This window comes from Lycium ferocissimum, chromosome 1 (genome assembly GCF_029784015.1).
Source record: "Lycium ferocissimum isolate CSIRO_LF1 chromosome 1, AGI_CSIRO_Lferr_CH_V1, whole genome shotgun sequence".
In the NCBI taxonomy this organism is placed as follows: Eukaryota; Viridiplantae; Streptophyta; class Magnoliopsida; order Solanales; family Solanaceae; genus Lycium; species Lycium ferocissimum.
In genome coordinates this window covers 3,272,969-3,288,069 of record NC_081342.1, presented here as the reverse complement: position 1 = coordinate 3,288,069, position 15,101 = coordinate 3,272,969, and the positions used below count along the sequence as shown (strand labels likewise).

General features: G+C 33.4%; 2 protein-coding genes and 1 pseudogene across 4 annotated transcripts; 2 read left to right on the top strand and 1 right to left on the bottom strand.

The window, feature by feature from the left end:
• Nucleotides 1–2,415: 2,415 nt before the first annotated feature.
• Nucleotides 2,416–3,694, bottom strand: LOC132061036 (F-box/kelch-repeat protein At3g23880-like). The gene is made up of 2 exons (XM_059453920.1): nucleotides 3,634–3,694; nucleotides 2,416–3,515 (listed from the first exon to the last, which is right to left on the bottom strand). The coding sequence occupies exons 1-2, from the start codon at nucleotides 3,692–3,694 to the stop codon at nucleotides 2,416–2,418; spliced, it is 1,161 nt and encodes a 386-aa protein (XP_059309903.1).
• A 996-nt stretch (nucleotides 3,695–4,690) lies between these two features.
• LOC132060028 (F-box/kelch-repeat protein At3g23880-like) lies at nucleotides 4,691–8,284 on the top strand (annotated as a pseudogene).
• A 1,181-nt stretch (nucleotides 8,285–9,465) lies between these two features.
• LOC132060105 (F-box/kelch-repeat protein At3g23880-like) lies at nucleotides 9,466–12,396 on the top strand. 3 transcript variants are annotated; one of them, XR_009415898.1, is made up of 2 exons: nucleotides 9,466–10,918; nucleotides 12,086–12,396. XR_009415898.1 is itself a non-coding variant. In XM_059453032.1 (1 exon), the coding sequence occupies exon 1, from the start codon at nucleotides 9,602–9,604 to the stop codon at nucleotides 10,829–10,831; it is 1,230 nt and encodes a 409-aa protein (XP_059309015.1). In that variant the 5' UTR covers nucleotides 9,467–9,601; the 3' UTR covers nucleotides 10,832–11,087. The 3 variants fall into 3 exon arrangements, 1 of the variants encoding a protein (XP_059309015.1); XR_009415894.1 differs by having other exon boundaries at nucleotides 9,466–10,945; XM_059453032.1 differs by lacking the exon at nucleotides 12,086–12,396 and having other exon boundaries at nucleotides 9,467–11,087.
• The last annotated feature ends 2,705 nt before the right edge of the window (nucleotides 12,397–15,101 follow it).

The window sequence follows — 15,101 nt, the reverse complement described above, 5'->3', positions numbered from 1 at the left end:
TAAAGAAGAAGATTTAACATGTGAACAGTGATATAAAAGCCATTTTTAAGTATTATTCGTTACATCGATCATAAGCTAATAAAAATTCAAATACTCAATCAGAAAAGCTATAATTGTGTACTTAATGAGCTTCAAACATAAAGAACTTTGGATGAAAACCAAGATTTTAGAGTAAGTGTTTTAGAAAGACCAAAATCAACCAGTAGTTTCATGTATTTTTTGTGCTTCTTTTCCTTTTCGTTGATTAAGATATCATTTACAACTAGAAAAAATTATGATTAAGAGATCATAAGTACAAGGGTTCAGGTCAATTTCTAGTTCAAATCAGTCTCAACCCGATACTACATATAACAAATATTCAAGCGAAGAGAAGCTTGTTCAACCTTTTGTCACAACGAACTTTACTTCAAGCTACCAACAAAATGTGATATTCTGACATGAAATAGATAACTAGATAGGGCAGTGTTTTCTAGAACAGCGAATGTTGAAGCCATAGTAAGGCAGTGATATGCAATTAGCTAGCGTGTTTAGTCTTGCTCTATATGCAAGGACATGACATTAGTACATCACAACAGACAATAGAAACAGAGAAACCATGTGCTTCTTCATTGCGATCCCATGCAGTCAGCAAAAGATATATTAGTTGTTCCTAACATCTGCATTCACTTCCTGAAAGTTAAATAGCACATAACAGTTAACAAAGCACCACACAGAAATAAAAAGTAATGCAAGATTTAGAAAGCAACAGATGCAGGGCTATCCGCATGCAAACAACACTTTCATTACAAACTGCATGCCTTATTTCAGCAAAAACACGAGCTTCTTTCCTACCAACAGCATTTGAGAAATTTCAAATTTGCTTCCGTTCCAACTTCTAAGCAATGAACACAAACAATTAAACCAAGGTTAAATTATCTGATGTCTAGATGGAATATGGTGTAACTTCAAGTGGTACATAGTCTATAATAAATTCCATAAAAGTGAATAAATCACAAGCATTACTCATGTTGATCCAACATATTATTCGTCCATAAAGGGGTAATCAGTTGATCTATCTGGAGATTTATGTAGAATCATGCCCCTCCTAGCTCAAGTAACCCCTCCTAGCTCAAGTAAATCTAACTCGCAAAGAATTACCACATACAGACCTTTGGGCTTCTTTCCCTTTTCTCCTTCATATTTGTCCGCTAATGCACAATAAAGTGATCTTGACCTGCGCTGCATTTCTCCCTTGTTTCCTCAGTTTAATGGCTCACAAAGGATGCAAGTCAACAATTGAACCACAATAGAAGTCAGTGCATGTTTATCAAATTCTTGACGTTGTTTCTTACAAGGATTAGCTATATTTCCTTGTTATTAGCTTGGCAGTAAAATAACAGATAGTTGATAGTATGACGAGTAGGGTTACACTTGAAAGGCTTTAAATAGCGGTTTTTCATCTCCCACTCGGGGATACATAATCAATGTACCTAATTGTTTTAACTTTAATATTTTGGAAGCTAGAATAGAATGTACAACAATACTTACAACAAAAGTATGATATTCAAGCCCTTTTGCAATGTTAGTAGTCAAGTGCTAGTGCTCTTTAGAGTAAGTCTTTTATGTTATCAACGAAATCGAGAGAAAGAAAGAAAATAATGTGTTTCGTTTAGATTGAACAATTGTAGGAACACTGTTGATTGATATACAAAGATGGAAAAAGTTTGTATCTTTATCTACTTTAGAATAGAGTCAATAGACAGGGAAAGCTCATTCTCACATTTTCTTCTCCTACATTCACCATCCGCTATCATCATCACAACAGCTAAATTCGCTTCCTAAAACGCTCTATCTTGCCATTGGTTATGTCAACATTATTGAAAAAGTGACAATGAATGATTCAGCCTTTGATTGAGACCAAAGTTGGTATAGTAGAAAATAAGAAATTTTCTATTAGCAGCAAGGGAAAGTACCAAAATTAGATACTACGTCAAACCTAAAACATTGTTCCATAATCCCTATGTCTCCTCCTTTCGACTAAAGGGGATAATTAAAGAAGCGCTCTAGTTCGAACAATAGCCCTCGCAAGGGCTACACATTGGTGCTATTGGCGCATTCACCTGCCATGAATTCCATGTTCCTGGTCCTCTTTAATCTTACTTTTTCCTAGAGGCACAACATTCCCCTTAAATACAGCTCGAGAAGAGAAAAATTGTTGAGTAACATTTAATTTGAAGATGAAGACACTAAGCACTTCAACCAAATAGTTGTTCTTGCAAAAAAAGCTATTGTTCCATGAAGCAAAAATGAAAAAGGACTACTGAGATCTCCAAGCAAATATGGTTCAAAGATGTTCATAAAGTGCAACGTCTTGTTATATTTGACAAAAGAAACAGATTTTGATAGCACTTGGGAAATATGAATATAGAACTCTCACTAGTTACTTTTACCAGATTGTTTTCTTCTAAGCTTTTTCAGCTTTCGTTGTTGCGTCACTGGTTCCTTCTGCCAAAATGGCCAAACCAGGCTTTCAATGTAGATGTTTGCATCGCAAAAGATATTACAGTTCGTAACCTTTTGATTTTTGAAGGAGTCGTCCTTTGGATTATAAATCACGAAAGCTGATCCAAACCGAAACAAAATATCACCTTTACTGGACATGATAAAGGGCGGAGAAAACATATGCCCAGCGGGATTGTCATGAGGATAATTAAAGGTAAACACCTTTGTCCAAGAATTTTTAACCCCATACTCCTTCATAATCCAAAAATCTGTGCGAGCTCTCAGATGACGACAATACATAGAAAGATCACTTCCCATCACTCCTAGTCCTGGCCACATCGTAAACTCAAAATCTCCTTCCCCATAGCATGGTTTCTCCACCTTTCCCCATTTCCCATCAATCGTATCAATAGAAATGATGTCCCAACCGTGACGAACATTAAGAGTATATTGTGCCCAGTGAAACTTCCCATTCACAAGTATACCCGACAAACTTGAAAGCAACCCAACCCGAAAATAATGGATACTTGTCAAAGAATCACCCTTTAGACTATATATTTTGGTCTCAACCTTATGCACACTGCTACTACTGGAAATAGCCACTACCTTATAATCATCGTGAAGCTCGTCATATCCAAAACCATACACGAAATAGCATCTAGCAGCTCTAGAATCAGACAATTTCTTGAATTTCCTAATTGATGGGTTCCAGAGAATGAAGTCTTTTCTCTCAACAACAAGACAAATCAACCCATTGACAGAACCCACAACCTTAACATATTTATGGAGTTTTTTCATAGGATAATCCAAGTCAAATGAATCAGCAACAGAGTCATGAAGCAAAGAACTAAGGGAACAGTCCTTAAGGGAAATATCCTCAACATTCTCAGGTCTAAAACAACTCAAGATAAGCCTATGGTGAGTGAAATCCTTGTTATTAGCAGATATACTGAGATGGGTTTTGATAAATTCATTGTTAGAGACTAAAGAAAGCCAAGATTTTGAAACAGACCTGAAATTCAAGATTGATTTCACTGGTAGCCAAGATTAGGAACACTATTAAAGCTCAAATCTTGCATTGAAGTTGATGGAAACTGAGAAAGGTTAGTGAGTTTACTCTGCTTTGGGTGTTGATGGGAGCCTTCATCTTACCACCATTATGGGTTGCAGAAATTTGAGCTCTTTGGAAAAGACTACAAGATACTATTGACATTTTTACTTCACACTTTCTTCTTAAGGAAAAAGTCCCTTAGGGTAGGGTCTAAATAGTCCTTTTAAGTACATGTACTTAATAATATGTGAGTTTCCGTTAAGTACTTTTAATTTGTATAATTCTAATTAAATTAAATAAGCAAAATTTAATAAATATTTAAAGAGACCCAAAGTACTCACTTTTGTTATTACTCTTAAAAAGAGCATAATTGCTCAGGGAGTAATATTTAATGACTACAGTCAAATCTCTCTATAATGACAGCGTTTGTCCGAAAATTTCACGGCTGCTATAATGAGATGTTGTTATATATGTATATTGTCATTTGATGTTTAGATAGCATTTAGCTGTTATAAATAAAAATAAGCAAATGATTATTTTTCTGTACTTTTTATGTTACATATAAATGAAAATAATATATTTGTTAATTTTAAAGTCTCAATTGATTTTCATATCTCATTAATTAAAAATTAAAAAACTAATAAATTCATAACTATTTGTAACATACCGATTAAGAATTAAATCTAAGGAACATATGCACTTAAAATAATTGAGATTTTAAATATTTCAAGTTTTACGTAAGAATTCTACAATGGTAGGTTGTTTCGTAAATTTCAGTCTCGTAGTGATAATATAATGTTTGAATTGACAAGAATTTTGTCCAACAAACTTTCGGTAAAAGGAAATTCAATAACTTTCCTTAAGGCTGTCTGAGAGCTTAACAATTAACTTTTCAATCTCACGCCAAGTAGCAGTTGACTCTTAACAACAACTTTTTACTTTTATCATAATATTATTACATAATATTTGAGTATGATTGTTATAGAGAAGTAGTTTTACAAAGTGTGTAAAATATAATATAAAAAATGAGTTTCGGAAAAAATGACAATTATAGAAAGGTTTGACTTTATATTGAACATTTGAACCTACCGCCCCAGATAAAGGATCAATTTTGTCATTTGCTGCTAATAATAAACTCAATATCCATTTAGTATAATTTCCCCCCAAAATCAAGAATCAATGGTAGAACTGCAGCACTCCAAGAGCTCAAATTTCTTCAACCCAAATGGAATCTGATGAAGATAAAGCCTTCCGTCAACACCCAAAACAAAGCAAACCCATTATCCATTCTCAACTTCCATCAACTTCAGTGAAAGATTCAATCTTTAGTATCCTTATTTTGCCAGCAAAACTCATCACCTAAATCCTCTTAAGGCTACCAGTGAAACCCCTCTTGAAGTTCAAGTCTGTTTCAAAATCTTGGCTTTCTTTAATTTCTAGTTCTGAATTTATCAAGAGACATCTCAGTTTATCAGCTAATAACAAGGACTACATCCACCATAGGGTTATGTTGATGGTTGTTCCACCTGAAGGTGATCTTAAGGACTATTCTCTTAGGTCTTTGCTTTATGATTCTGTTGTTGTTGAGGCATTAGACATGAATTATCCCGTGGAAAAATCCAATGGGTATTTGTATATTGCGGGTTCTGTTGACGGGTTGATTTGTTTTGCTGAGTCAACAAAATTGCTTCTATGGAATCCATCAATTAGAAAGTACAAGAAGTTGACTGATTTTAGAACTGAGAGGTTTTAACAATGTTGACAGTGTCATATATGGTTTTGGATACGATGAGATCCATGATGATTATAAGGTAGTGAGTTGTATGTTTTCTAGTTATGATCAGTTTTGTCCTGCTGAGGTCAAAATATATAGTTTAAAGAGTGATTCTTGGAGAAGTATCCATTTTCTTCAGGGTGGGGTACGTTTCATGGAGTTGGGTAAGTTTGTGAATGGGAAGCTTCATTGGGCTACTACTGATGGTCTTGGTTTGGATGAGGACTATAATATCATTTCTATTGACTTGGCTTGTGAGAAATTGGGAGCGGTGGAGCTGCCCTGCTATGGAGAAGGAAATAGTGCTTTCTTGCTAGGAGTGTTTGAAAGTAACCTTTCTATGGTTTGCACTGATCCGAGAACTCACCTAGATGTGTGTGTTGTAGAAGTGTGGGTTATGAAAGAGTATGATGTTAAAGAATCTTGGACAAAGATGTTTACCATCAAGAATCCTCCAGTTCCTGTGGAAGATAATTTTGTGCATTATCGGTTATCTCCATCCTTTTGCTTGTCAAATACAGGTGAAATTTTGCTTATATTTGGATCAACTTTCATGATATACAATCCAAAGGATGACTCGACCAGATATCCAAAGTATACGGAGTTTGGGTTTGGTGAATTTGGTCTTGAGGCAGAAATTTACTTTGAAAGCCTAGGTTGCCCCCTCTTACAAAACGAACCAAGGACACAACAGGAATGAAGGATGCAAAAGCGCTGATTAGCTTAATTAGGTAAGAAGTGACTTGTAAGAGTTCCACTTTATACATTTTTTACTACGGCTGTTCAATCTTGTTTATATTATCAAACATAGAAAAAGACATTGACATATTTAAAAGGGACGTAATCACACCACATCTTCGAGATCTTGTTGTCCTATTGCTACTTGCATATTTCCATGAAAAAAACAACTTTTCACAAGAACAATTATTTGATTGTTGTATTTGGTGTTGTCAACACTCAAAAGCTATGTTACTTGGACTCTTCAAAAATGGACATGGGTGTGTGTCGGATCCTCCAAAAGTAGTGCATTTTTGAAGGATCCAACACGGGTGCGGCATCGTTTTTGGAGAGTCCGAGCAACATAGCCCAAAAGTAAATGACTTGAGACATAGTTTCTCTTTTGAGCAGTGTTTTGAGGGGACTTGTTGTGCCTCTGGACAGAGTAAGAATAATGCCAGGGATGTGACAATCAGGGCAGCTGAATCATGAATGCGCCTATAACACTAGGCATAACCATTTCCAAGATTACTATTTTGATATGGGGCCTTCATTGGTAGTCGCTTTTAAAGTGAAACTTAATAGGGAAAAAAGAACCATTTTATAAGGTTTAAGGTCAGATATAAAATCTAGATTTGGTGGTTTTTCTTGTTGATAATTGCTTACTGTTATTTTCTCGACACTATCTTTTCATTATTTTAGTTATACAATCAGAGCCTGAATCTTGCTTCACTTTGATAGTAACATTGACATTAGCAAAAATGTTGAATGAGGAGAAAGCATTTGACTATTTTAGCTGCTATGATCATTAGAGTAAATTTCAATACCTGTTCACAAGGGATTCTAGGAGAAATAGATTTGGGTATGAATCTTTATTCACTGGGGTCCTGTCTAGTATATGAAAGTGCAAATGTTTGTCATCTTTGTCATTTCAAACAGGAAGGTTCCTACTATAATGAATTCTCTTATCTTGTTTTTTAATAGAGCTAATTATAACTAAGTTCGCTATTTCGGAGAGTTTTATGCATTCTCTTTGGTATTAATTAATAGTTCAAAAGGAACTAGGTGATATGGTTAGGTTATGTATCACGAAATGAGATGAAAAGCCTTGTCAATTAAACTCTACTTTGTTATGGTATCAACTCTTTGTTGTGGCATTGTGAATTTTGAATCAAATCAAATGTAACCAAGGAAATGCAGACGAGGAAAAACAATTGCGACATGTATGAAAACAATGTCAAACTTTTGAACTTTGACACACATGTGGCTCTATTTGTTGATTTGCATCGTATGTGAGACATTAAATTTAGGGAACAAGGGGAAATGCGATGCAGCCAAGTTATCTTATTTGTTCAATTTTCTTTTAAAAAAAGGACTTATTTGTTCAATTTAGTTGAAACGTTATGAAGGAAAAAAAAAAAACCAAAAGGAATGCATGTGGAAATTCTTGCAAGGTAGACTTGGTAGAGCTTAGGGGCGCATACTTTCTATGAAATGGACCAGCTTTAAATCAACTTACCACCAATTTTGAGCAGCATATAATGTTTGACGCAGATCAATATGACCACTGCTTGTGACTTTAGTCTTAATCTTTAATTTCTTTTGGTATTTATGAATTATGATAGACTACATATACCATTTGAAGTTGTACCCTCATGAATCATGATTGAGCCATCAGATTATTCAGCTACCCCTTTTTTTTTTCCTTTGAATGCAGTAGATTTTACTATCTTATATTTGTTACTGTTCACTGCTTAGAAGTTGGTAGGGCAATCAGTATGAAACTCATCTTTTTACTGTAAAGACAGGTAATTTCTGATGAAAATGATTTTTGCTGCGTTTAAATGTAGATCATGCATAGGAATGTCACTGCGTGTGGTGCTTTCTACATATACGTTGTTTTTAATTGTGTCATGTGACATATCACTGAGTTTCTTTATTAACTTTTCTGTATTATTGAAATTTCAGGAAGTGAAAGTTGCTGTTAAGGACAACCAATCCTTACCCTGCTGTCTGCTTGAATCAAAAGAGTGAAGCCTAACTTTTTCCTGATCTCAATGTTCGTCGAATGTATTATTTTGTTGCAGCTTGAATGGGTCATGAGAAAGGTTGAACAAACTTCTCTGTTCATTGTATTTCAGTTGAATGTAGTAATTTGAGATTGTCGTGTCAAAAGGTTGAAAAAGCGTCTCCTATGCTTGAATTTCTTTTGTATGTAGTATCTTCAGATTGGTCGGAATTGAACAAGTAGTTGAATCTTCCCTCTTCCCTCTGCTATTTATATAGTACTCCGTATATGATATTAGTGGTAATTTATTTCAACTTTAATGATATTTTAGTCCAAAGGAAAGGAAAGGAAAAAGAAGAGGCATCCAATGATACATCGTGAAAGGAAGGAAACTAGAAGAATGCCTATCCCAGTAATGTGCTTGTTGGTAGCTTTCTAATACTTGGTTTGTTTGAAAGTTTTTATCAGAGCGACATGACGTGCTATTTTCTTCGAAATATTAATTGTGTATTGCCAGTGAAATGTATGCATTATCTCAGCTCTTAATGTAATACTACTTTTTTGTGAGGATGGTCTTGGGCAATGTTTTAAAAGGCCGTTTTGGGACTCGCGTCAGGGATCGACCTGGGGCGGGGCACTGGCAAATCGCTTCGGGGCTTATGTGTGGGGCTTAGTTCTGTAAGGCTCTTGCCCTAAGTGCCCGACTAAACACCTAACGCCCAAAGGTCAGGGCTTAACCGTTCTTACACAAATTATGTGTCAAATTCATTAGTTTAACACTGTTGATCCTCATAAATCTTTAATAAAATGAAGTTTAATAGTTTTTGCATCTATATAAACAAGAAATTTAGAGTAACTCAATAACAAGCTCTGGTATTGCATACTTATTAATTGAGAACACCGTGAATAGCGATTAACGGTGAATAACAAGCTCTGGTATTGCATACTTATTAATTGAGAACATTTATTTTAAAAATAGATAGATGAATTTTACATCTTCACTTATCATTGGTCTTCATGTTTTTGTCCTATGTCTCAAAATTATCGTATTTTATTATTTCATTATTTAAAAATAATTATGATTTTATTCATGAAGGAGTGATATTTTAATTATAATAAAAATAATGTTTATTGGTTATTTTCTTTCAGATAAGGTAAATTGCATAGTATGATAGGAATGTATTTTAAAAAATTGTGATTCATTCAATGTTTGAAGTAAGATGTTAGAGTTGATTTGCATCTCATAGTAACTTTTATATCATTACATTATTTATACTAGGCTGAGGCTCACCCAAGTTGCAGTAGGTTGAGGCTCTTCATCTTCATTGTTACCTTCACTATTATAATGAATGTCATTGCTGTTATAAGAAAGTAAATGAAATGCTGGTATGGCGAATAATAATAATAGAAAGGTTTGACTGTAATCTCAAATTTATTCTTGGGATTATTCTCCTTTATTCCTCAAACCAAACGGACCCCTAGGTTGATTTCTTCCCCTTTCAGTCACACAAACAGTGTTCTTGGGCTAAAAGAATTCGAACTTGAAGAAACTCAAATTTCTGCAACCCAAATGGAATATGATGAAGATGAAGGCTCGCATCAACACCCAAAACAGAACAAACCCCCAAACAAGTCTCATTTTTCATCAACTTCAATTCAAGAATCAATCTTGATAATCCCTACCCTTCCAGAAGAACTCATCATTGAAATACTTTTAAGGCTACCAGTGAAATCACTCTTGAAATTCAGGTCTGTTTCAAAATCTTGGCTTGCTTTGATCTCTACCCCTGAATTTATCAATACCCATCTCAGTATATCTGCTAATAGCCAGAGACTTGTGTTGACACATCACAAGTTTGTATTGACTCCTTCTGTTCATAAATACCAGTACAATATTGAGAGTTGTTCTCTTAGCTCTTTACTTAATAATGACTCTGTTATTGAATCATTTGACTTGGATTATCCCATGAATAACCCCCTCAAAAATGTTTGGGTTGTGGGTTCTGTCAATGGATTGATTTGTCTTGCCATTGGGTTCACTGACTTGTTTCTATGGAATCCATCTACTAGAAAGTTCAAGAAATTGCCTGATTCTAGACCTACTGGTAGACCTGCATGTTTCAAATATGGTTTTGGATATGATGAGTATCATGATGATTATAAGGTAATAGGTATGTTTTGTTACATACATGGCCGTTCGCGTCACGTTGAGGTAAAACTATATAGTCTAAAGAGTGATAATTGGAGAACTCATGATGAGGATTTTTCGGGCGAGATTCAATTCGCTAGGACAGGAAAGTTTGTAAATGGAAGAATATATTGGGCTAATAATGATTGTCGTGATTTGCATAAGGATTGGAAAATCATTTCTATCGATTTGGCTGATGAGAAATGGGGAAAGGTGGAGCAGCCATGCTATGATGAAGGATACAATTTTTTGTTGCTGGGAGCATTGGGAAGTGATCTTTCTGTATTTTGTAATTATCCTAGAACTCACACAGATGTGTGGGTTATGAAGCAGTATGGGGTTAAAGAGTCTTGGACAAAAATGTACACCATTAGATATCCTAGTGATCTTGAGAATTTATTTTCTTCTGGTATTTCTCCAACACTTTTCATGTCAAACAAAGGTGAAATATTGCTTATGCGTAGATCAACTTTCATGAGATACAATCCAAAGGATGAATCGATCAGATATACAAAGGTTGCTAAGTTTCGTTTCTGTATTGAGGCAGACATCTACATTGAAAGCCTAGTTTGTCCCTTTTTACAAGACGAACCACGCACACAACAAGACTAAAGGTTCCAGAAGCTCAGATGAATGACAATGGTGTAGCTAATGACTTGTAAGAGTTCCACCCAGAGGCGGAGCCAGGATTTGAAGCTTGTGGGTTCGGAGTTCTAATTCTTTAAAGTTACTGGGTTCTAAATTATTAAATTGTATATATTTGACCAAAAATTTAATACAAATATATGGGTCGGACCAAAGCTACTGGGTTCGGCCGAACCCACGCCCGAAGGGCTAGCTCCGCCCCTGGTTCCTCCTTATACATTTCTCTGGTGCTTTGTCAAATATCGAAAAAGACATTTCATATTTTAGGGACATCTTTACACCACATCTACTTGGAGATTTTATTTGCCCTTTTCCTTTTTGCGTATGTCCATAAAATAACTTTATGTGACAACAGTTATTTGGTTGTGGTGTTTGGTGTCTTCTACTACCAAAGTAAATGACATTAGACCGAGGAATTTCTTTAGCTCTAAGACTAGGGATCCAATGAATTGGTGGGAAATCCAGAAGAAAGAAAATCCCACTCTTTGAACATGCTGGTGGTTTTCCTAGTTGCTTACAATCTAAACTGTTTTTTCTTTTCATGTGACATATCATGAGGTGCTTCATTAACTGGTATGTACTTTCGAGATTTTAGGAAGTGAAGTTGATGTTAAGAACAATTAATCCATCCCCTGCTAATTATATATGATGATGATGTTAGTAATGATTTGTTCACCTTGTAATGAATATCCAGTGATACATGGTGACAGGAAGGACACCATACAAAAATGCTTATACAGTAATATACTTGTTGGTAATCTTGTGATATATGGTATCTAGGTTTGGTGGTTTTCCTTGTTGCTAATAGCTTACTGTTATTGCTTCGACTCTATTTTTCATTACTTTAGCTATAGAAATGGCTGAATCTTCCTTCACGTAGGCAGTAACATTGACACTAGAAAAAATAAATGGTTGAATGAGGAGAAAGCATTTGAGGAAATATTTAGCTGCTATGATCATGAGAGTAAATTGGGGATACCTGTGAACAGGGGATTATAGGAGAAATGGATTTGGGTATGAATTTTTATTTATTGGGATCCTGTCTAGTATATGAAAATGCAAAATGTTTGTCATCTTTGTCATCTTTGTCATTTCAAACAGGAAGGTCCCAATTTAATGAACTCTCTGATCTTGTTTCTTAATAGAACTAATTATATCAAAGTTGATATTCGACATATCAGCGAGGCATTTATTGATTGTTATGTACTAATGTTTCTTCAGGAAATGAAAGCTGATGTTGCGCACAACTCCACCTCCTACTGATATCGCGGATCAAAATGATGAAGCATTATTATCTGGTTCTCAACACTCCAATGTACTCATTCTATTTCGTTGTTCATAGAGCAAGACTTGGCTATGTTCACCAATTACCTATTTTGTAAGTAGTAGTGTCTGGTTGAGGTTCGAGGTCAAGAGTTTGCCATGGCAAAAGGTTGAACAAGCTTCTCCTTCCCTTGAATGTCTGTTGTATGTAGTATCTGGCTGAGGCTTGAGGACTGAGAAGTATCCGTTCACATATCTTCTTCTTGCTTTTTTTTTTTTTTTTTTTTTTTTATCTAAGTGAAACAAGAAATGAATAAATTTTTGATGTTTTTGGTTTCGGTTTTTGCTGCTCAAAGTTTGTTCCAGTCAATTCTATCTGTTTTTTTTCCTTTACAAAGCTGATTCGACAAGTTTTAAGTTTTACGTGTGAGTTTAAGAGCTTTATGTTCATTGAGATTCATCTGCGCTTGTAGAAATCTGAGCGATTTCAACCAAAGAAGCTGATGCCCAGCTCCTTAATTGTTTCTTAAATTTTACTTCTTTCATTAAACTGAAAAGAAGAGTGAGAGTGACAATCTTAGGAACCAATATTCAAACTCTCATCGGAAATTCCATGAGAAATATGTGTATTTCTAGTAGTGAATTCATGTAAATGCAACACTGGATGAATTCTTCACATTAAGTCTAAGTCTGGTTTGTCTAAAGTCTAAATCTAAGGTTGACAGAGTTGATCAATGCCTTGTGCTGGCTGTACATAGATCAAACCGCAGATTAGTTTAGATGTGCACAAATTGACCAAAAAACTACAAGATGCGGCAATGACACTAAGGTAACTCTTTTCATTAGTCTAAACCTTGTAGAGTCACTCAATACATGCACTGATACATATGCATATATATATATATGGTTATTTTTACGTAGTCTCAAAATAAAAGTAGATTTTTTATACCAAATGGGTATTTCGTTGTTATCCAACGACAACAACAACAACCATATTTCTTATAGTTCATGGCAGTTTTTTTTTAACCAAAAAATTTTTTTTTTTTTTTTTTTTTTGATTTCGTGATGCTATTCAAATTTGGAAATAGACATTATAATTTTTAATTTTTTTTTATTTGATAACATAATTAACAAAAATGAAATTAAAAAAATAAATATTTTTGTCCTATTTCGTTTTCTTAATCGTGATTGTTATCAAATTAAAAAAAAAAAAATCTAATTGGATAAGCGTTAAGCATTTCAGGCGCGAAATGCAATCAAATTAAAAAAAATTATTATATTTCCCTATTTCATTTTTGTATAAACGAAACAATTTGTTTTTTTTTAATTTCGTTTTTTGTGTAAACGAAATAATTTTTTATTTAGTTTATACAAAAATGAAAAAAAATATAATAATTTTTTTTAATTTGATTGGATTTCTAAAAGTAATTAATGAAATAGTTTTAAATTTTTTTTTATTATTATTTGGCTCGATAACAAAAAAAGAAATTAAAAAAAAAATATTTTTGTCTTATTTCGTAAAGTCCAAGATTAGGACAAAAAGTAATTAATTTTTTTAATTTCGTTTTTTTATAAATTGGGAAATTTTTTTTATTTCGTTTATATAAAAACAAAAGGAAAATACATTTTTATATATAATATATTTTATATATATATATATATATATATATATATGAGAGAGAGAGAGAGAGAGATCGTCGTTTTAACAAAAGGTAGCCGAAGTAAATTTTGTTTAAGGTTTACGTGTTTTATTTTTTAAGGTTTTGATTTACATCTATATTTTTTAATCAAGACATAACTTTATTTTGAATATAAATATAATTCTAAAAAATATAGGGAGTTTAGCTTGAAATATCCAGTCAAACAATAAATAATAATTTAACTTTTAGGTTTGCATGTCAAAATATATCTAAATTGACTGATTTTTTTTTTTTTGCGTATTTTTAGAGATCTATGGTGCCGCAGGGGTTATAGTCTCAACCGGCCTTCTATTTTTTTTTAAGAAATTTATCCCATTAAGAAAAACTTTTCTCTCAAATGGTTAAATTTTCAGGTTTATTTACTTATAAGATGATGATACGCAGGCTGAACGCTTTCAACAAAAATCCAGCAAGCCATGTAGTTGTGTGTCAATGGTTCCTTTTTCAATATTTGAAAATAAAGTCCGTATTCTAATTTTTCCAGATATAATTGACTAAAATATACCTTAAAAAATTTAACAAAACTTACTTCGGATGACACCTTTCAACTCCTAAAATGACTATCCGAACGTCTACGTATCCTATGTATTGCAAAAGGAACCTACATTATACCAACATAAAAATATCGTAACTTCTATATTTTTTTCTTGCGACAATTGCAAAAAAAAAAAAAAAAAAAAAATCTTTAGCTACGGAACTATTTTTCTTCGCTAAAAGAGTAGTTTTGTAACACTTTTTTTTGTTGGGGTATTTTTGGTTCATTTGATTTTTTATTGAGTCATTTTTCTTCGTTCCCTTTTTTGTACCTACCTAATACTATTTCGTTAGTAGTATCACGTAAATACAAAAAAAAAAAAATTATTATATTTTCCTATTTCATTTGTAAGACAAAATGGTGTAAAAATTTGTCCTATTTCGTTGGACCGAGAAACCTAGGACAAATTTTTTATTTAATTTCGTTTTTTGTATGAACCAAATAAAAAAAAAAAAAAATTTAATGCTAGAACGTGAATAGCTTTCTTGAATTAAAATGCAAAAAAAAAAAAAAAAAATTTTGGTTGAAAAAAAATGCCTAATGTCACTCCTATTTAGATTTCGTTGGGATAACTTCAGATATTATTCTAATACATCCATAAAAAAAACTAATCATCTTTTCCCCTACCACTACTAAATATGACATGGTAGATTAGTCGAAATGTACATAAATTGACGATAGAACTTCATGTATTTTTTTAATAAAAAGTCATAAAAGAAAAAGAAGAAATATATAAAAG

Coding starts and splice junctions, on each gene's coding strand:
- LOC132061036 (XM_059453920.1), bottom strand. CDS start 3,694: ATGTCAATAGTATCTTGTAGTCTTTTCCAAAGAGCTCAAATTTCTGCA. Junction 3,516..3,633: donor TTCTGCAACCCATAATGGTG/GTAAGATGAAGG, acceptor CTTGGCTACCAG/TGAAATCAATCTTGAATTTC.
- LOC132060105 (XM_059453032.1), top strand. CDS start 9,602: ATGGAATATGATGAAGATGAAGGCTCGCATCAACACCCAAAACAGAAC.